The following is a 22,983-nucleotide window of genomic DNA, read 5'->3' as shown; positions in this document are numbered from 1 at the left end:
ATCAAGCTCAATTTTTTCCAGATGCTAGCCATGAATGAGGCCCAGTGCAAGACTCCAGGTAACAGAATCCTACCCAGACCATGCCCTTGTGTTTCTCATTATCCTATGAGGGACAATGACATTGAGAGAGGAAAATGCTGGAATGGAGGCACAGAAGTCCTCACTGTAAGACCCCAGAGGAAAGAATTATCAACTCCTTCTGGGAGAGGCAAGAGGTCTTAGGGAGGCAGTGAAACACTTTTCAGCTGGATCTGCTTAAGCTGGAAGGGCATTCCCCACAGTGAGAACAGCATATGCAAAGGCTAAGAGGGAAGGTGTGAGGGGATATTGAGGTTTTTTTCAGTGTGGATGTAAATAGGATGTTGAATACAAGAAGGACAGTAAGAACACTTATATAGTACTTGTTACACACCAGGTACTATTCTAAGTATCTGACATATGTTGGCCCATCCTCACTAAAAACTTATGAGTGCTCCTATTATTTCCCCTAATTGGCAGAGGATAACACCAGGGCACAGAGAGGTTGTCACTTGCCCAAGGCTATTGGACTCTTAACAACTAGTATCTTGTATGATCTGGAGAGGGACTTGAGTTGTCTTTAGGCCAGGGAGTTGGCTGGGGATCCAGACCCTGCTCCAGACTTGCTGGGACCTTAACCCACTCTAGACTGGCCAGATGGAGCCATTCAATCTCCCACTGTCAACTTCAATGGAAGGTAGTGAAGATAAAAGAAAGAGAGAAGTGAAAAATATTATTCCTACATAAATTATCATCTAATATAATCTCTCATGTTCATGACACATTTTCCTCCATGTGGTGGGAACATATGGAGAACCCAAGGCCCACAGAGAATAGCTTGCTAAAGACCACACAGCCACTCTACTATAGAGGCAAGACTAGAAGTAAGAAAAAGGAGGAGGAGGAAGAAGAGCCAAGTACTCTTAAGTCTACATTCTTTTCCACAAATGTCTACATTGGTTTTACACAGCCCCTCAGTATAGTTCATATACTGGCATTTGGAAGTCATTACACATTCATGCAGTTACACATAGGTCCATGCATGATTTCCACATCAAGCCAAATACCTTGGCATTCTTATATTCTGATCACCACATCTGTATGATACAAATTACTACTCTTCCATGTACTGTCCATTGAACCCAAGTGGATTTATTACCACCCCATGTCCCATATTCTGGCCGTAATAACACTCAGATACCAGAGAGGAAAGGGAAGAGCCAAGTCACCAGGCCTCTTAGTTATCAAGTTCTATTGAGTCAAGCTCTTTAATATCACTCAGATCCAGCCTTACTATTGCAATGATCCTAGTTTAGTCATCCTTATCTTCCTCCTAAACATTTATGTATTCTCCTATCACATCCCATTTTATCCTACTCTACCCTACTCTACCCAGTCTCGGTGCTGTTGGCTTTTCCCCTTCTCTCTACTTTCCTATTCTGCAGCCATCTTTTCAAAATGCTTATCTGCCTGTGTAAAACCCTGCTTTTAATCCCATGCCTTCCAATGGCCAATATATTCTGCTCTGCCAACCTCTCCAAAACCCATCTTTCAGTCCAGAGCAGTTACTCACAGTCTCTCAAATATGGTACACTCTTTCATAGATTGCTGTCTCTTACATATCCTTTGACTGTGAAGGCTTTCCTGATGCCTGCCTTTTAATGGCATAGTTAATCTGGTCTATCTTTCCTTGTGTACATAAGCTGCTGTAATAACTATTTATTGAGAGCTTTGGTTTTCAAGCACCTACTGGCTACATTAGCCAATATAATCTTTCCAACAGTCCTTCAAGGCAATGTATTTATCCCCTTTATAGATGAAGAAAGTGGGGCTTAGAGAGGTTAAGGTAATGTCAGTTAACTTGAGTTTCTTAATTAGCAAAACCTTCTGAGTTTGCCTTAGAAATTTCTCTCACCGTCCAACCCCTCCTTGCTATAAACTGTATAGCCACGATTTAAACCCAGATTGGCTTGACTCTGAAGTGTCTGGTTTTATCATATTATATTAAATTAGCTAAGTTCCAAGAGTTTCTTAAAGGCAGGCTCCGGGTCCTGTTCATCTCAGCACTCCAAATCTGGAAATCAGTCCTCAGGCAGTGGCTGGAAGGTAGAAGGACATAGCTTTCGACTTAGGATGTGGAAGAAGGGTACTGTATCCATTTGTTCTAGGAAGCACAGTTATCACTGGTTTGAATTACTCCATCTGTCCAAGTATAGACAGCAGTAACTCAGTATCATCACTAACTATGGGAGTTGGAGCAGGTTATTCAACTGTTTTAAACCCAACTGGAAAATGGCAATACTAGCACATGGCTCTTCTGCACATGGTTACATGAGGTCCGTGGGTAGTCCCTGATGTGATGAGGATCCCGCATAGTAGTTGCTGCATTTGTCTATGCAGGCCCCTCTTTATCAGAAGCCTGCCTGGGGAAGTACCTCCTCCCCCATACCAGAGGAAAGAGTCATGCAGGGGTGACTTTCTGTACACCTCTAACACACACCTTCTTTCTTCAGCAGTCAAGACCACACAGAAAGTCCCATCTTTGTCAGCACAGTGAGGCAGGGGCTCCTTGGGCATTTTCCACGCTGACACATGGGTCAGTCCAGCCACATGGACGCCAGGGTGCTCAATCCAGCAGCCTCATTTGCACTTCAAGAATTTTCCTGTTTCTTTTCCCCATGAAACATCTTAACAAATATTGGTCTGATCAATTGCCCTGACATGGCAGGGCACAAACACATGCACCTGTCTCTCCAAGCTTCTAGAATCCCACTCTGGAGAGACTTATGGTGGCTGGGAAGAACAAGGCTCCACAGTGCCAGGAAAAAGGGATCAAAACCAGAGAGGGCATGAGCAGCTGAGTGAGTTGGGGATAGGCTGATGGCACATATTCTCATGTGCCAGCCACCTTTAGCCAACTGGGTGGCATCCAGAGGCCACAGCTGTGTGTGAGAGCCCTGGAGGAAGCCACACACCTCTCTTGGGACTCCTGCATCATGGTAAGTTCTGCCATCACAGCCACTTCTGATTTGAACTTTGGATACTATTTAGAGTTCAAGTACTACATAGGACTGTTAATCATTAATTCTTTCTCTTAATCAGAATTCTCTAGACCTCTCCCAGACAAAACTCCTATGTCATCTCTCTAAGATTCAAAGCACGATGCCTATTGTCTAATAAAAGAAAAAAAGACCCTACTGTACATTTTGCTGAACACATTACAGTTCCTATCTTGTTCAAGACTCATAATAACCCCAGAAGGTGGGACTATTACTAATCCCATTTTGTTGATGAGAAAACGGAGGTCCTGACGGCAGGTTACTTACCCAAGGTGATAGATGAATGGCGACAGAGACAGAGTCAACTTAATCAGGCTCAGACCACAGACCCAGCACACTGGGGAGTTTAATTTGCTGCAACTGTTGAACTAATTTTTTTCCTCAGGATGGGCCAAGACAATGGAAAGCTACAACAATGGGGTAACTCAGCGAAGGCCAAGGACCTAGGGTTCAGGAAAGGGTATGCATGAGAGGAATTTAGAATAGGGCTTGGCATGTGGCAATGATATACATCGAATATTGATGTTCCCCTGAAATTCCTATGTTGAAACCTAATCCCTACTGTGATGGTATTAGGAGGTGGCACCTCTGGGAGGTGACGAGGTCATGAGGAGGGAGCCTCTTGAATGGGGTTAGTGCCTTTACTGAAGAGACCCCAGGAGCCCTCCCTTCTCCCTTCTACCATGTGAAGACACAGCAAGAAGACAGCTGTTTATGAATCAAGAGGTTCTCACCAGACACTCAATCTGTTGGCACCCTGATCTTGGGACTTCCCAGTGCCAGAACCGTGAGAAACAAATCTGTGTTGTTTATACCAGTGTTCTATCATACTAAAGCTAAGACAGGCAAGTAACAAAGATAGCCAAGTGTTCAATGAAAAAAATTATTACTTTTCTTTCTTTTCAAGAAGTTGGTTCCTCTCTGACTATATTATGCCTAGGAGTAGAAGAGTCAGCAAGACTGTAAGAAATTTATTCATCTAAAAATCTACCTATATACTTGCAGAAACATCAATCCAATAATAATAAAACTTCTTGAAAGAGTATCTTTGAGTTTAGAATGCTGGAAGTTGAGCACATCTCTAGGCACCTGACTTGTCTGGAAGAGGGTTCCTGTGCTTTGTTTCCCCACGTGTAATAGAGTCAGGGGGTGAGAGGGTGGTGGTCAGGGCTCAGCATGTATATTTTCAGGAAGGGGACCTTCCTAAAAGGAAGTGCCTGTTGACCTCACAGGCACTCATCAAAACTGAGAAGTAGCATATTTTTAATTGCTTAGATTTTACTGTTATTCAGTTTCTCTCCTCTTCTGAATTCCCACAGTGCCTTACTCTCTTCTAACAGGTGTCATCCTTGCATTATGGAATACCTAGACCAAGTTAGCTCCTGGGATTTATTGCCAGAATGTTAAGAATCTATAATGCCTCTTTGTACTCATTACCCTCCCAGGTAACACACTGGAAGGCGTTCATTCGTCTTAAAAGGAGACTCCAGTGGCGGAATGTCTCTCCATGACCTCAAGATCAAGCTGCCATCACTTCTTGCCTGGAAACTAACAGCAGACACCATTCTGGGGGCCTTCTCCAGCCCCACTTCCAACCCTGTGGCCAAAACAACTTCTCTTTTAGACCAATCTTGGCACTTCACTCTGTTAACATCTGTGGTGGCTCTCAGTTACTTCTAATACCGTCAAAGTTCCTGTCTGAAACTTCTAACATCTTGCCTAGCTCCAGCTTTCCCTCCAGCCACTTGGGTCTCCATTGTCATTGAAAGTGCTTTTAGGGACACCTGGGTAATACTTCGTTGGGGGGCCGACTCTTGATTTCAGATCAGGGCATGATCTCAGGGTCTTGGGATGGAGCCTGTGTCAAGCTCTGAGCTCAGCGTGCAGTCAGCTTGAGGATTCTCTCTCTCCCTTCGCCCCTCTCCTGGCGCATCCATGCTTTCTCTATATATAGAGTAAATAAACAAATCTTAAAAGGAAAAAAAAATAAAAAAGGAAAGTGCTGTCAGTCCATGGAGTCCCTAGGTGTTTCAGTCGGTTAAGCCTCGGACTCTTAATTTTCAATCAGGTCATGATCTCAGAGTTGCTAGATCAAGCCCCATGTAGGGCTCCACGCTCAGTGAGGAGTCCATTTGAGACTCCTTCTCCTTCTGCCACTCCCCCTGCTCACAATTTCTCCATCTCACTAAAATAAATAAATAAGTAAGTAAGTAAAAAAGTAAATAAATAAATAAATATCTTTTTTTAAAAAGTGCTTTCAGTCCTCGAATGGGTTATTTTTTCTTATTTCTGGACGTTTGTCCCATCTTGTCTTTCCACGTGCTGTCTGGTTGATTCCTCCCCATCTTCTGGACTTCAAGCATCCCTTTCTCAAGGACGCATTTCAGAGCTCCTCTCGTTTGTCTCATGGCCCAGCGATGAGTGTAAATAACCCCCTCTCTTCCCCTGCTACAGCCTGAAGTCACTGAACTGCTTCTCTACAATTTCCATGGGACTGTAAGCTCCCTGAGAGCGGGGAGCTTCTCACTCCTCAGCTGCATGTCCGATGTCTGGTCTATAGTAAGTAATCAATCAATACCTGTTGTGTGAATAAACCAAGGTCCGCCAGTGGCAAGAAACACTCCCCAAGCAGAAAGAGAGACAATAAGAATTTTTAATGCATGGTAAGTCCTGCAGGGATTCTGGGCAGACCCACAGGTAGCAGGAAGAGGCAGGGATCCTGCAAACTCAGTAACGTCTGGGAAAAAAAAAAAGTCATAAAGACCCAAGCTTCCTCACTGCACCGATTCTCAGGGCCTCCTTCCTGACGCTGAAGAGGTCAGATTGTCTCTCCAGAGGTTTCCTCCAGGGTCCATTGCAGGAAGGAAGCTGAGTGTGGCAGGAGGAAGGAAGAAGAGCAAAGGCCGCTTGGTCTCCACCTGAAAGCTCCTGCCTCGGGACTGACCGCCATCCATAAGAAAAAGTTTAAAAAGGAGAGACTTCAATAGAGTCAAATAATATCTTAGAAAAAATAAAAGAGAAAAAACGGATAATTCCAGTGGTTACAAAGTTCTCTGTCGGCTATCCACAAGAGAAAGAGTTTGCTTTGGCCTTGCTGGCAAGCTCAACTGCCAGGCCCATCCTCAGCTGTCCCCCAGCCCCCCCCAGGCCCCAGGATCCACGAGAGTACTGCTCCCCCTCCCACGGAGAGTCTCTGTGCTCATGGAGGGTGGCACCCTCCCTCACCGGCCCTTGGACTCCCCATACGTGTTTCGGGCCATGGACACCATCTTCTCCTCGCATGTGATTTTGGTGTCCTTGAGGATGCTGTACCACACCATACCAGCAGGCCGGACCTCCTCGCTGCGGCAGAAAAGGTAGGGCACGGTGTCCACGCGGCTCTGGATGTAAGCGCTTCTCAGGAGGCTGGAGCAGTGGCTGCTCACCCTCTCCAGTCGCCGTAAGATCAGGTGGGCCTTCCTGAAAGGGAAGATGAGACCGTGAGGAAGAATGAAGCCCAGATCAAGGGTTAAGCCTTCGAGTGGTGAATAAAAGTCAACAGAGAAAGGAGAACTTCCTGCTCCAACAATCTCCTATCCGTTCCTGGCCTGAACGCGGTATTTCGAGCACCTACTCAAAAATCACCTCCAAATTTGTCCTCTTCCACTGTGCAATGTATAAAAACTGAAAGTGACGTATAACCTTTGACCCAGCATTTTTGTTCCTAAAATACGAAGAGTCCCAGGACTTACAAGGACCAAGAAGAAATCATTATAATAATGATACACAGCAACAGCAATCCCAGCTAAAATTTACCGACACCTGTCACACTAGACAGAATAAAAGCTCTACCCACCCTTAAAGATTCTGACAGCCCTGGACATACTGTTCTTTCCACTGACACAAATGGATGGGGAGCCCGCGGCTCAGAGAAATGATGTCGTGTGACCAAGGTCAAACAGCAAGTTGACCACCGGGGCTAGGCATTTGGATCTAGGTCTGAACACCCCCAGAGTCCCTCTCTATGAGCATTTTTCTCATCTATAAAATAGTGATGATGGTCTTAGCCTTGTAAGTGGTGGTTAATGTCTAGCATGAGAAATACCCAAAGCCTGGCACAGAGTAAGCTCCCAATAAATGATCCCTGTGATTACAAATAATTGTTATGATGGAACCTTGGGATCAAGGTCATACTGAACACTGGTCTGAGCAAGAATCACCCTGTCCTGTGGTGATCATCATTAGTAACTTATCTAGATCCCTTTAACCAGTAAGAGAGAGAGGATCCCTGAGGTCATCTGATGGCCGCACAGAAAATTAAAGCTAGCAAGGATCTCTGAGACCCTTGGGTTTTCCAATGATGGCACTGTTGACATCTGGGCCAGATAGTTCTATGTTGTGGGGAGTGTCTTGTTGGAAGTTCAGCAATTAAATACAAATAGCATTTCTTTGCCCCAGTCATAGGAGTGGAATTGTCTCCAGACATTGGGAATTGTCCTCTTGGGGGGAAAATCACCCCAAATGGGAATGAGTGACCTAGTCTGACCTATTCTTATTACAGATGTGAAAACTGAGGCTCGGAGAGAGAAAGGGATATCCTTTTCCTGGGTCACACCACACGTTAGACATCGTTGTCAAGGTGCTCGTCACCATGTGGAATCCAGTTTTCTCTACATTCCAGCATCTTCAAGATACCCAAGGGCTAAATGAGCAGCTCTCTCCTGCTGTCCTCTCCATGCCCCTCTGAGACCCCAGGAGGGAGGGCGTTTTACGACAACAGACCCCACAAATGGGAGATTGTTAGGCACCTGCATGACGGCTGGAAAAGGGCCGGGCTTCTGTGTGTATATTTTGTGGGCACGATTTATGAGGTACCTTTCAAAAAGTCCTCTTTGTATAGTTCACCACTTGGGTGGAATATTTCCTGAGGTGCCAAGCATTCATAGCTTCATAATCACACTCGAGTTTGCCACTCTGCCCACAGTCCTCTCTCCCTGTTGGCAGCACCTCCCAACCAGGGGCTTGAGGAGTTCATTTCTCTCTCCTCCTGGTTTGAGCCCTTGCTCTGTTCCTTAATAGCTCTGTGTCCTTGGGAAATTTACTTAATGTCTCTAAACCCGTTTCTTCTCTTGAAAAATGGGGCTGCTATAAAGTTACAGGAGACAAAATCATCGACTGCTCATTTACCGAGCACTTATTTTATGGTAGGGTTCCCTCTTCAGTGTGAAAGACAGACAGATGGAAAATTACAACAGGGGTAGCAAGGGCAATGATTAGAGGAGGTGTGGGGGCTGGGGAGGTGGGAGAGTAGAGGAAGGTGCCTAGGTAGGAATGGGAATATCCAAGAAGGCTTCTTGGAAGAAGGACAGCTTGTGTTGAGACCCAGAAATGAGTAGGGGTTAAAGATGACAAAGGCCAAACAGGAGGCAGAGGTAAAGGCATGAAGATACGGGATTATACAGAAGTTCTGAGGGTTGGGGCACCCGGGTGGCTCAGTTGTTAGGTGTCTGCCTTTGGCTCAGGTCATGATCTCAGGATCCTGGGATAGAGCCCTGCATTGAGCTCCCTGCTTTGCGGGAAAGCCTGCGTCTCCCTCTCCCACTCCCCCTGCCTATGTTCCCTTCATTGCTGTCTCTCTCTCTGTCAAATAAATACATAAAATATTTAAAAAAAAAAGTTCTGAGGATTTATGGCAGGAATACCGGGACTACTGTGTGTAAGTGGGGACACAGTAGGGGACTGGAGAAGTGGCAGGGACGAGGCCCTTGGAGCTTAGGAACTGGGGTGTTGCTTGAAAAGAATAAGGGTACATCATCCAGGCTCTACAGCATGACTGCTCAGGTTCAAATCCTGACTCAGCCACTTACTAGCTCGGTGATATTGAGGGAATTGTTTAAGCAGGTGTGACCCAGTTTCCTTATCCATGAAATGGGAGTAATTGCTGTATCTACCACAAAGTCCTGTTAAAAAACAAACAAAAAGCCAGCATTGATGAATCTGTAACAAGCCTTCAATAAATGTTATCTACGATAGTGGCCTCGAGGGCAAACCAGGGATTGCTCAAAAGGTTTCAAGCAGCAACATAATGGATTCAGAACTGGATTATTTAAAAATGTTCCTGGCTGCCTTGAGGGGAATCAAACTGGGGGAAGGGCCAGAATGACAGCAAAAAACCTGGCCGGGCACACATCCAGGTGTTAGGTGTTTCCTATCATCGTACTTAAAGGTGCTGGTTTGCTTTTTCGCTCTGTGTTTTTGAAAGCTATGTATTGCTTCTGCTTCCTCATTTATAAAAAGGGAGTAGCATTCACCAACCTCATACAGTTATAGTGAGGATTATGTAAGTTAATACACGCACAACTCTTAGAAACATGTTTGGCACATCTTAAGTCCTTGACAGGGGTTAGCAAGTATCCTTACCAACACCTGCCCCCACCCCATCTTCAGCCTTATTTGTGTTCCGGTGTAAGCCTACAGCACCTTTATAAGTCAGTGGCAGGCAAAAGACAGAAATGCTAACAACCTCTAATTTGGGGCCAGAGTGCTGGGTTGGAGACATGCTGTGTACTCTGGGAATATATAAAGTGAACACCTAATCATGAATTTGGGAGCTCAGAAACCTTCCCAAGGGATGTAACATCTGCACCAAGACTTCACTGATGAGACAGGTTTTTCAGGTAGTTGGGGAGGCAGAGGAAAGAGCCCATGGAAAGTTAGATGAGAGAAAGCATGAGCACTAGTTCTTTGAAATGGTTAGCACAAAGAATGGGTAAGAGACTACTCAGTTTGGCAGATATCAGGCCACTGGGGCTCTTCAAAGTCATGGTGAAGTATTATATTTTAGGGGCAATGGAGAGTGATCAAAAACAAGCTATGAATATAAAATGAGGTGGGAAAGGGGAATTCCTCCAACATTCCCAAATGCTTTGCCTCCAATGTCCCAGCCATTTCCTCAAGAATCTTGGGACTCAACTGAACCAAGTCTCCTTTTGAATGGATGGGGAAACGGAAGTTTGGAGTGAGAAAATAGTCTAAGAGAACAACTTAAGTTAGTAACAAGGGCAGAGCAAGAACCAGAGCTCCTGACTGTAGAGAGAATGAATTGGAAGTCACAGATGCAAATCCAAGCTCTATAACTCAACAGCTATGTAGATGCAAGTTCTTCGATGCTGCTCTTAGTTACGGCCTCCGTAAAATGGAAGTAGGAGCGGTGTTTGGGGGGAGAGAGAGAGAACCTGGCTAATTGGCTCAGTAAATGTTAGCCAAGATTCAAAGCAGCATACTGTGGTAGCCCATTAGGGAAGTCACTTCTCTGTAGTTCTGTTGGCCCATCTGTAAAATGGGATTAGAGATGCTTGTTTTGTAGGGCTGTTGTTAGGCTGAAGTGAAATGACTGCCCTAGGCATCCAGCACAGATGTCTATACACAATAGGCACTAAACCAGTTCAGTTCACTTAACTGTCCCTGTTCTTTTTCCAACGCACACACTGTTTAAGACCTTGGCTTGCATTAGCCAACAAAGATAGGAGAAGTCAGAAGGTGACGCCATGGAGAGAAGCGTTGGAGATGCTTAAAGGCCCGGGAGGATGGGGAGGGAGTGAGAGACCAAAGGCAAGAGTGCTGGGTAATAAATCTGTAGGCAATGGAGATGCATAAATTAAAGGCCAGGCATGGTCCAGCTTTCCCTGTAGAGGGAATCATAGGTCAGAGTGACCATTTCTCTCAAATACCGGAAATGAAATCTTCCTCATTGGAGACAGGACCCAGAACCGCTGGGATAGAAAGCCAGAGGTGAAGGAGCCGCCACACATTAATTTATGATTGTATTAGCAGGCAAGACTGAGACAGGAATGGCTTGTGGAGGAGTCAGGGGCTGAGTTCTGATGCCACTTCTCCGGGAACTGTAGAACCTTTGACCGACCATTCTATTCCCAGCACCATTACCCAATCAGCTGTTGACACAGTTAGTGGACAAAGACCCAGTTTCTAGGGGGGGCCTTGGAATGGAGGGGGGAAAAAGAGGCAGTAAGGAAACATTCCTATTGGCCTCTCTCCCTCCTCCCTATCTCCTTGAGTTGAGCTTAAGTGTCTCTGTGTTAGCTGACCTCAAGCTTAATGAGAGTCGAGGGCATGACGTGGTTGCACAAAAATGGGACACAACCTCCAGAAGTAGACAGGGCAGATTAAGAGAAAGAATGACTTCATTCATATTGTCCCGGTCAGGCCACATCTGGAGAACCCCAGTCACTTCTGGTAAGAGGGACATGTGCAAACTGTAGCCAGATGCTGCTGCTGAAGGTTGTCTCAAAAGCAAGTCTTAGGAGGAAGTGTGGAAAGCAGGAATGGAATGTGTCCACAGAAGGGGGGATATTCAGACAAATGGTTATGTTGTTCTAATAAATGAAGACTGGGAGGGGGGTAGGGGCTGAAACTAAATATAATCCTCACCAGAGTCCATACTTCAGTCCTAGTCTTTAGGTAGTAAAAGTGAGCCTCAGGATGATCATAGATTTTGACCAGGGTTAACAGTGTGAGAATAGCATCTAGATCTCTGTTGCAAGGCACCCCAGTGTGATCAATGATGTCACTCTAAAATTAACAGAAGGCAAATTTTGACTCAACATAATAAAAAAAACCAAAAACTTAAAACTAGAGTCCTCTGTCTATAGAATCATCTCCAATGAGCTTCCATCAATGGAGATGGTCAAATCAAGTATGTTTTAGAAAGGAGTCTTAGTCTGTTTGGGTTTCTATAACAAAATACCACAGACTGGGTAGCTTATGAACAATATGGATTTAATTCTCACAGTTCTGAAGGCTGGGAAGCCCAGGCTCATGGCGCTGGAAGACGTGGTGCAGTGCCTGTGAGAGCGAGCTTCCTGGTTCAGAGAAGGTATTCTCTTGCTGTGCCTTCACATGGTGGAAGGGGCAAAGGATCTCTCTGGTCCCTCTTTTATAAGACTACTGATCCCATTCATAAGGGATCCACCCTCATAACCTAGTCATCTCCCAAAGGTCCCATCTTTTAATGCTATTATCTTGGACATTAGATTTTGGACTTACGAATTTTAGAGGATACAACATTTCGACCAAGGCAGAGCCTAATGGATGTAGAAAATGGAGAAGATTTTTGTTGTTTTTGTTTTTAATCTAAAAGGAATTAGAGGCTTCATTCAGAGAAATACCACCTGACGGGCATCTGATGAGCACTTCACAACAGAACCTGGTGCGACACAACTGGCAAGGCATAGAGCTCCTGATGTGAGAGGTTCTACTCATGCTTCAAAGTCATGCTGAAATGTCATCTTCAGGAAGTCTTCCAGATCTCCCCAGGTTTCATAAGTCATCTTTTTCCCTTTGCTGCTGAAGCCTTTTATTTCTCTATCGTGATACTTATTATATTCTGCCTTCGTTTTGCATAAATCTTGGGATGCAATGTGTTACAATGGACAGGATATTAGTTTGAGGTTATTTTGAATTTGGCCTCTGATAGTTACTAGCTGTTTAACCTTAAACAATTTACTCAATTCCACTGATTCTCTGTTGATTTATCTTCAAAATAAGTGGTTCGGGAGATGAAATGACCTATAAATGACTGGGCCCATAATAGGTGCCCATAATACCTCCCACCTGCTTCCAAGATAGTAGAGTCCCCCTGTTGTCCAGCACCTGACTGTGCAAGAAGAAGGAACTAATAAAGGTAAGTTAACTTGAACTGAGGAAATTCTCAGTCCCTAGCTTTCCAAACCCAGTAATTCTCTAGCAGGAATTGATAAAGGGAATGAAATGGCATAAGAGCATCAATGTGGACCTAGAGAAATAATCTGGCAAGTGGGCAAAACATTTGTATCAATTTCTTGGTAAGAGCAAAGCATTTGGAAGAAACCTAATTGGATAAAAGACTCAATTAACATATGATACATTCATATAATTGTATGTATAATTGTCCCAGATAACATATCTACATATGCATCCACGAGAAAAGACTTGTTAAGTGTAAACAGATAACAGAATATAGTGTATATATTTGTTGAAAATAGAAGAGTTGGTTGAAATAGAGCTGTGTCTACAGATGCACGTGTGTCCTTAAGCTTATATAGTCCTCATTTATGTGCATATCCCTGTCATACCTGTATCTATATATGGAAAAGCACCCTAATAATGATTTTATCTCTGGGTTGGGATTACGGATTCAGAGGTGCAAAATGTTCACTTTCCATTTTATATACATCCACATCATGTAGATGTTACAGAGTGAGTAAGAATTACTTATAGAACAAAATACAATCAAGTAATTCCATTTTTAAAAACGTGAATTTTTACACATATATTTTATAGTTGGTGTGATGAATTTGTGCAACGAAACCATGGTTTTATGGCTTCCCAGTAGTTCACTGGGGTTATCTTCAGAATAAATCCACATCAAATCTAGCCGTGGACCATTCCCACAAAACAGAAACCCAGCAAGTCAAATACTGCCACCTGGATATATATCTTCAACAGCAGGTTTGACATGTAATTTGTAAGATAAACAGTGAAAATATTTACATTTTTTCTTCTTATTCTCTCACAAGAAACCATAAGACCTTCCCAAGAATTCATTCCTTAACTGATGGTAAGTATGACAGAGTCTCAGCTAACCCAGTGATTTCAGTGCAGAACTGATATAGACTTCGAGATAAGAGCCAACCTTGTTATACTATCAGTGGGAACACTGATCCATGGAACACTTGTTCAAAGTCATACTGTGTTCTGTTTTTGTATTTATTCATCCTAAGACATCTTAAGTTATAAGAAATGCCACTGATTAATAATAGCCTTTTAAGAAAAGAAGCATGTAGCACTAATGCACGCATCCATTTGCACTGTCCATCCTGATTTCAGGAATGTCGAAATATGCAGAAAAATTAAAAGTGCATCTGAGGTCCATAGGAATATGGCCCTAGAAGCCTAAGTTTGCTTTTGTTCTTAATATCCTAGAAACTCCAAAAGGATTAAGGCTTTTGGAATGATAGTTCAGGAAAGAGTTAATATAATCTTGAACGGAAAGAATATACAGGGACATCAAATTTGCTTACTTTCACTCTGGATATAGCACAGGATATGGATACAGTTCACACCTGAGAAGGGTAGGAAAGTCTTCTTGTCTTGCTGTGATGAGAAAAATCCCAGGCTAAACCAAGCCTGGGATGATGTCTGTGATCTATTAGCAATGTCTGCCATGGAAGCAAGAGAGGCTGAGATAGTACATATACATTACCAGTCCAGAGAGATGAATTCACTGAAACAAAATCTCTTCAGTGCTCGCTCTCTTCTTCCTACTCTATCATCTCAGCCAAATGTAGCTGAGAGGATGGAGAAGCCCAAGAGTAGTCAAGGGTGTACTGACTGAATCAAATTCTGGTCCTTAGCCACCTATGAGCTCAGCTTCTCAGGTCTCCTAATAGGAACCGTATGGCTGGGACAGCCGGGTAGCAGCAGGTCTTCTCTGAGCAGCTGTGTGCAGCACCTGTGGCTGTCACAGAAACTAGGCTCTGGAGGACACTGGCCTGATAGACTCATTAGGCAGACGTAAGAGATGCCCTTTTGTCACTAAATTTTATGGGAGGTATGTGACTACAGATATAGGGAGAAGTACAGAACATTTTGGGGTTTGGTGATTAGAGGCCAAGAGAATCCTAATAGATAGAGTTCATCCCGTGGGAAGAGCTCTTAACACCCTGGCCACCCTAGATCCCTGATAATCAGGACACTATGGAGGAGAAAGGACAGTCAGGGCATGGCTGTTCTCTGGTCTTTATGACCTTCAGGGCTTTCTGGTTCCCTGGCTCCCCAACTGGAAGGGATTTTGGAGTCCAGCTCTTTTATGTTACAGACAGGGTCCAGAATGGTAATGGAATTTGGCCAAGGTCATGGCAAGTGGATGGAAAACCTAGGACAGGAACCCAAGGACAGTGTCCCACTCTCTCTCCTTTACCATCTGACGCCATGCCCACTTGGGAACTCTTCAGAGTTATGGCACATTTACTCCAACGGCTCTTCTGGGTTTTGGGAGAAAGAACAAACTCCTGGACAGAGCTCACAAGAGCCATCATGCTCTGCCCTCTGGTGAAGTCCCAACCTCGTTTTTGTTTTGTTTTCCCCTCTCACCTTGAACTCTCTGTCCCAATGAGATTTGTACTTCCTGACTCAAGTGTATCCTCTTAGCTACCCAGCCCAACACTCATCCTTGCACTGGTTGTTCCTCTGGATGAGATCATCCTCCTTCTGTCTGGATGACTCCCATTCACCCTTTGATGCTAGGCAAAGACTTTGCTCTCTTCTCCACGGATCCTCCTTTGAGGTCCAGGTCCAGATTAGCTGTACCAGCTAATCCCATCTAGAACCTTGTCCCTTAAACTGTGCTTTTGGGACCAGCAACATGGGCATCACCTGAGAGTTTATGAGAAATGCAGCCCATTCTAAGCCACTAAGTCGACTTGAATTTTAGCAAGACTCTCAAGGGGCTCTCATACACATTCAAACTAGAGAAGCACTGCTGGAAAACAACCTTCCCACCTCCCTTGTTTATAGTATGCTTCTTATAACATGTTTCACTGCAACTGCCCATACACTTTTTCTCACTAGGTGCTGCTCCTTGTAAAGGCAGGATCTGTCTTCTTCATGCATACATTTCCATCCCATAGCACAGAGCCTGGCACACAGTAAGAACATTAAATGAACCAATGAATAAATAAATTAATGAAACGTGGTCTCCTGGGGTCTCTTAATATTTGCAAGGACAATGCGTTTTTTGATTGCTATCTTTGAGCTGGAAAGACCTTAGAGTTCATGGAATTCAGTTGTCTCTATCACCCACAGACCTTTAAAAGCTCAGAGAGACCCAAGAGTCCTTTGGGAATGGGGAAAAAGGGATTTGAAATGGAGACCCAGCAGGTGGGGCCCCAGGCCACCCTCTTTAGCTTCTACCAGAACAACTGTGCACATCTGAGCCACACATCCACTCATCCCATTATCCAATTATTTAACAAGTATCTAACAAGTATGCAGCACCCACTTACAAGAGCGACTAGGACCTAAAGAATCACTAAGAGCACCAAAGCTGATATCATAGTGCAGAAGAGAGATAACACAATGGTAAATACCTAAGACACATGAGATACTGAAACTAGTAGGTACAATGCATGAAATTAAAACATGACGGTGTGATTGAGAGAACAGGTAGAACTTTTAGAGGATTCTCTGAGAAAGTAGCATTCTAGTTAAGACCTGTGGTTCTACATAAGATCTATTTAGGAAAATAAAAAAAATCAACTGCTAAAAAGCAAAAGTAGGGGCTCCTGCGTGGCTCAGTGGGTTAAAGCCTCTGCCTTCGGCTCAGGTCATGATCCCAGGGTCCTGGGATCAAGCCCCGCATCAGGCTCTCTGCTCAGCAGGGAGCCTGCTTCCCTTCCTCTCTCTCTGGCTGCCTCTCTGCCTACCTGTGATCTCTGTCAAATAAATAAATAAGAAATGAAAAGCAAAAGTACCACTGCTTGATGATAAAATGATAAAAATCATTTTATCGACGAGGAGACTGAGGGCCAGAGAGAGCCAGAGCCCAAGGTTACACCGTTGAGTTCATTAGCAGTGTCAGGATAGATTAGGATGCAGCTATCTTGATTCTTGCTGACATGCCAGTGTGGGATGTTAGAGGAATATCATATCCCCTCCAGAGACTAGCAAGACTGAGGGTGGAGGAAACTGGGTGACACCCGTTGGAGCTGGTGGACAGTGACTGGTGACGGGTTGGCCGGAGATCAGTGGATTATCACAGTCCATTGCCAAGTGGGTTTTCTTGCCTCTGCAGGAGGCCAGGCAGCCTTTCCGGAAGATTTATGTCCTGAAAGGTCATAAAGGAACCGAGAAGGCTGTAAAGACAAAGTCAGGAGTAGAGCTCTGGTTCAGCTTCCACCCAAACTCACTGAGCCCTGTGGGAAAGCCCAACAAAGGGGGATGTCTTTCCCGGTCCATGGGCAAGATGGCAGCCCCAGTGACTCACACAGTGGCTTTCATCTGGGGCTCTGTGCTCCTCTGCCTGTCTGCCCTCTTTTAGCTTTTATCTAAAGAAGCTTCCTTTCATGTGGAAGAGAAAAAGTTATAGTCCAGGACCCAATGGGCAGATAAGGTCTGTTCCAGGAAGAGATCCCTTTTATCCCTGACCAAGCTCTCATCAGTTCCCCTGAGGGCCTCAAATCCTTGGAGGGGTATTGCAAGTGTTCTAAGGACTCAGGGTGAGAGATCAGGGCAGAACCAGCCTCCATATCACACCGTGCAGCTATGGGCAGCTCATTTAACCTCCTGGGGCCTCTAATTCCTTATCATCCACAAAATGAGAATACCCTATGTTGCCCAGTTTACGGTGTAACTTTAAAGCCTTTCAAAGCACAGAGTGCCGAGAACTAAGTATTTCAGGAAGTCTGGCGATTCTCTCCAATGCTATCAGTACCACCCAGCTCCAGAACGCCACTCTATCTCCCCTGGATTATTAAAAGAGCGGCCTCAAGGACCTCTCCACCTCCCTCCTGTCTTGACTCCTTTCCACCGACCCACAGTCTAAGCTTTCAACTGAGGTCGGAGGGATCTTTCTCCCCCTGAAGATCTGCCAACATCACCCCATTCTGAAAAACACTTGAAAAGCTTCCCATTACTCTAGGGAGATAATCCAAACTCTTTAACCCTACTTACAGGGCATTCAAGACTGGCCCCTGTTGACCTCTCCCTTCTTATCTCTTACCACTCCTGCTGTCACACACTTCGCTCCAACTACAGGGAAATTCTTTCAGTTCCTCCACACAATGTTTACCAAAGTGTGGAAGGAGTTCCCCAAGGGCAGGAGGAAGGATTTTAGGGGGTACTCCAGATGATTACAGACACGGCATTAAATATCAATGAATCACACTGGGAAAGGCAGTCAGATTCTCTTTTTCACTCTCTTCGCTTCCTCCAGATTACTTGAAAAAATAGTGTCCCTTTGAGACCATGTCTTTAGTACTTCTCGAATACTTGCTAATCTCCTTTTTATTTATTTTTAAAGATTTTATTTATTTATTTAACAGAGAAAGAGAGGGAGGGGGAAAGCACAAGCAGGGGGAGCAGCAGGCAGAGGGAGAGAGAGAAGCAGGCTCCCCACAGAGCAGGGAACCCTCCCAGAGCCTCAGACCTCTACTAGGATTGGAGAGCATTGTTTTCTGGTTTTGTTTGTTCTTCCCCTTCCATTGTATCAAACGTTTACATTTAATTTTCTATTAAACGTAGATGGTGCTTATTTCCCCTTTATAAAATGATGCTGTGTTTTCAAATAGATTTTCAGTGAGAAGTGAATCTGAGAAACACCAGAACAAAAAGTGCTTAGGGTATGGTGATATGTCAAAAAGCATAAATTGGGCAAGCAAATGATGAAAATTTGAGGAAAACCCTGCCTTAGGGTAACATTATCTCCTCTGTGCATTCCCCCAGCTGGTCACTCTGCCCCAAACCCTCCGGTTCTCCTGTCCTTCCTCTTGTCTGACCCCTGTTCACTCTGTGGGCCTCAGTCTCAGCCCTTGGGAAGGCTTCACTGGGTTACCTAGACCAGGTGTCTATGCCCTGCCTCCCCAAAGGGCCCTATTCTGTTGTCATTATACTGACTATTCCTATTCTTTGCAATTGCTTGTTTAATTACCTCTAACAGTGAGATTCTTCCTTTTTGTCACTGCATGGTCAACGACCAACTGGTAAGAGGGACTACTAAGTAAGTGATGAGAGATAGAAAGAAAGAAAGAATGAATGAAAGCTGTTCGGTGTAAGGCATGAAACAGAGTCACCATCTCATATACTACTTTATAAAGCTTTGGAAGATAGTGATTGTGTCCTAGTTACATCTGAATTCATGGAGCCCTGCACAGTGGTTGGTATAGTCATTGCTGGTGACAAAAATCATGTCTTAATACACACTGAATTTAGGAATGTATTTAGGCAGGGTCCCTAATGGACTTAACTCTAGAAAACCTCAGATTTCTTTCTTTCTTTTATTTATTTATTTATTTTTTCCTTTTGGAGAGAGAGGGAGAGAGAATGGAAAGGGAGTGAGTCATGGGGTGAGGCAGAGGGAGAGGGAGAAAGGGAATCTCAAGCAGACTCCACGCCCAGGACAGAGCCTGATGCAGGGCTTGATATCATGACCCTAAGATTATGGCCTGAACCAAAATCAAGAGTCAGACCTTTAATCAACTGAGTCACTCAGGTGTCCTTAGAAAACCTCAGATTTCTTATGGAAGAATGGCAATAGCCCTAGAATTGGGGCCATGACCCTGCCACTATACACTTCCATGATCCTAGTTAGGACACATCTCCACGAGTCCAAGGTTCCCGTCTCTAACACTGAAGATGGAAGGTGAGTGAGGGGAGTGACGGAGGGAAAGAACGTTGATTCTCTCTTCTCTGACATTCCAGGAGGCCAAAAAGCTAAAATTCCACGATCCCATCATTCTCCCTGCCCACTTCCCATCTCTAACCCTGACATGATTAAATGGATGACACACTTATTAATTTGACAAAGCCCATTCCCAGTCTATGGAAAAAAGTGTCCAGTAAAATCAGATATAAGCAAGAAGAATCCACCACTCCATTCACACTCACACACTCATTCATACCTGGGCCCCAGCTCATCCTCACTCCTCCAGACAAAGTCACCGAACTTCTCGTAGTGAGAGTTGTAGTGGTGTTGGACGCGGAACAGCATTGAGGCTGAGACTTCCATCAGCGTGTTGTAGGCAGTCTGCTGCTCCTTTCCACTTGTGTATCCATTGTACAGATTGTAGATCTTGTCTGCTATCTCTGAGGGGGAAGAGTGCAGGCACAGATCACTGGACAGCAGGAAAAAGTGAGGATGGAAACATGCCTTGCAACAGGAAAGGCACATTCATGCTGGACGTTATGTGTGGTATCCAAGGGCAGACAGACCTAAATTGCATCCTGAACATCACTGCCTAGCTGGGTTCAGTTTTCCTAACCATCAGCTGAAAATAATGATGTCTATTCTGGAGACACAATTGGGAGGACAAAATTAAATAGTGACTGTAAAGCACTCAACACAGGGCTTGACACAAAGCTAATGTTCATAATTTGAAGGCATCATTATTAATATACATTTGGTACCTATGATTTAACATAAAATCACAAAGAAGTACAGAGGCTTAAATCAAGAGTCTTGGGCTCATCTCAACAGTCTACTTCTGTCTCTCCTCTGTAATACTTCCAACACAGCTCTGTGATCAGGTCTAACAGGTCTGCTTTCAAAAATCTTTCAAAGAAAAACCATGGCAATTCATGGCAATTTCTAGTCCTTCAGTTATTCCCAGTAATCGATATAACTTAAAGTCATCATGGGTTGCTCCCTTGAATGGAAGGCCCATCCTTTCATCTGGGAAGACTCTAATCAAGATTTATGTACACCCCCAAGTCATTGCTAACAGTGATTGCCTCTAGAAGAATCTGGGGGACTTGGGTTTAGGATGGGAGGAGCATTTGGTTTGCAGTATTTACACTCTGGTTTTTCTTTTTCTTTTTTTTTAAACCACATGCACGTGTTGTTGTTTTGTTTTGTTTTGTTTTTAATATGATGTGATGATGATGATGGGGAGGAGGAGGAGAAGAAATGACCAGGAAACCATCTCAAACTCCCTCACCTTTGAGACATGACAGTTCCACAATAAGAGGACTATCTCCTCTTGTCTGATAGCATGCAAAGTATGTATTTTTAGGCTTATTATTGAGCTATTTGTAGAAATGTCTAGTCTCTCTAGAGAGAGACTAGAATGTGAATTTCTGAAAGGTAAAGAGCATGTCTCTTCTGCGTTGCTCATATACCAGTGCTCTTAGAAAATACTCGCTCAACTTGCCATGAACCATTAGGACTCATGATCTATCACCACAGTTTTGCCATTCCTGATGTGGAAACTATAGCTACATGTTGGCTAAGAACTAAGTACATGGTAGATCTGATTTATTGGTTCTATTTTTTTTCCAGATACTTTGCCTGATGTTTACAACTTCATGGGCCAGGAGCATCAGGAAAGTTTAATCTTGCACGCTAACTCTGATAGTCACTGACTGTAGCTCTGTGCTGAGGATTCTGAGGCCACCCCTGGGCTAGATGGGGACGAATGCTATGATGAGCTAATGATATCTGCCATGGGCTTAGTGGTGGAGTGGTCCCCTCCTGTCACTGATATGCCAGCTCTAGCATAGACTGAAGTGGAAAAAAAGTGATTGGTAAAAAAAATAAAAAATAAAAAAATAAATAAAATTAAAAAAAAAAAAGTGATTGGTCTCTAAGAAGTCTAGGCTAAGGGGCAGGATATAGTCATGTGGCTCTGACCCTCTACCATTCCTTTCCTCTATGTCCGAGCATAGACAGATGCTATGAAAGAGGAACAAGTCTTTCCACTGGCTAAGATCCTGCTGGTCCATCTCAATTTCCTTCATGGCTTTGATTAAGTTAGCTCTGTGTTCCTCCTGTCCCCTTAGTCCCTTCACTTTCTTCTCTCAGTGCCCACAGGTTTATGAGGCAGGAAAGGGGTAGTGGTTGGTGACTGCTGGGTACAGAACTTAAAGGAAATAGGGGAGTGACCTGGGAAGGGAAGAAACAGGGCACTTACCTTCTGCCTTGTTGTCATCCACCAGCGGACAGGCTGTCCTCAGGGTCACTGTGCTGAGCTCCGAGTGCCTCCCCCGTGTATCCACAGCATACAAAGTGAACCTGCCACACAGCAAGAAAACAGGGTACACTGGGTTGTGACTTCAGAGAAGGTCCTGGAACTTGTAAGGTGGAAAACAAAAGCATAGTACAGGAGCAGGTGTTAAAGGAAGTCAGAGATGCTTAGGCTGTGAGAGAGAAGATTTGGGGGAAAAAAAAATAGCAACAGTAAAGCATTTATTGTGCACCAACTGGCTGCCAGGCACTTTGCAGTTACTCTCTTACTTTACCAGTAGGCAAGCCTGGAAGGCAGGGATTATGATCAGCTGCACTTCACCAATAAGGAAACTTAGACTCTGATTTTGTATCTTTCCACAGTCTCACAGTTACTTGGGGACAGAGCAGTCTGAGTCCTGGACTTCACAAGTGAACCCCAATGCTATCTGGCTTGGCTGAACATATTCATTTATATGTTCTCATCCACTTGACAAACGCTTCTTGAGCATTAAGTGTGTGCCAGGAGTTATTTTATTCATACATTATATGAGCTGGGTACTACCAATGCATTTCTCCAATAAGGACACTCATTCCAAAGAGGTCAAGTCATTGACTTATTATTACATATTAAGTAAGTAGCAACAGGGGAACAGAACTTAGGTCTGCCTGAATCCAAAGATTATATCCTTAACCACAATGTCAAACCTAATTCCATCTTTTGTCTTTCATTAGCTGGCTTGGAGTGCTGGCAAGGGTAAGGAAATGTGGGTTTATACATAAAATAGATGTCTTAAGAGGCCTAAACATGGGGTATGTTGGCCCCATCTTCAGAAGGAAGCTCATCTATCCATCTGCTTTCTGGGGATTTTGGCTTCTGCCTTCGGTATAAGAGCAATAGCACTGGGATGTGAGTATTCTCTCTCTCCTCCTCTTGTACCTCAGCACTGGGAGTGGACCCAGGTCCAGTGCTTACTACACCCAGTACTGTTATGGTCAAGAGAAGCAGGGGTGACAGAGGAAGGAGTCTGGTCTTAGAGGTGGAAAGGCTTGGGTTCATATTCTATTCTACTCCCTTGCTCTGTGACCTCAGTCACGTCACTTCTCTGTGCTTACTTCATCTCTCTGCATCAGGCATCTCTAAGTGCTACACACGGAGAGTTGCACTTGCAGAGGGGTTGGAAATAAGATCACAAAGAAACTCCAGGATGTGAG

At 44.3% G+C, this 22,983-nt stretch overlaps 1 protein-coding gene across 3 annotated transcripts in view; it reads right to left on the bottom strand.

Annotated features, from left to right (window-relative positions):
• Positions 1-5,741: 5,741 nt before the first annotated feature.
• The window catches only part of ASTN2 (astrotactin 2), an 875,241-nt gene continuing 857,999 nt past the window's right edge, over positions 5,742-22,983 (bottom strand). For all 3 annotated transcript variants that reach the window (XM_046023052.1, XM_046023053.1, XM_046023054.1), the window contains 3 exons: positions 21,737-21,837; positions 19,730-19,913; positions 5,742-6,536 (listed from right to left, as the gene is read on the bottom strand). In XM_046023052.1, coding sequence (XP_045879008.1) covers positions 6,299-6,536; positions 19,730-19,913; positions 21,737-21,837 — 523 coding nt within the window. In that variant the 3' untranslated portion in view covers positions 5,742-6,298. The remainder of the gene's footprint in view (positions 6,537-19,729; positions 19,914-21,736; positions 21,838-22,983) is intronic.

The sequence above is a fragment of the Meles meles genome, chromosome 11, assembly GCF_922984935.1.
Source record: "Meles meles chromosome 11, mMelMel3.1 paternal haplotype, whole genome shotgun sequence".
In the NCBI taxonomy this organism is placed as follows: Eukaryota; Metazoa; Chordata; class Mammalia; order Carnivora; family Mustelidae; genus Meles; species Meles meles.
The sequence above is the reverse complement of the archived record's forward strand: the minus strand, read 5'-3'. Positions and strand labels throughout refer to the sequence as shown.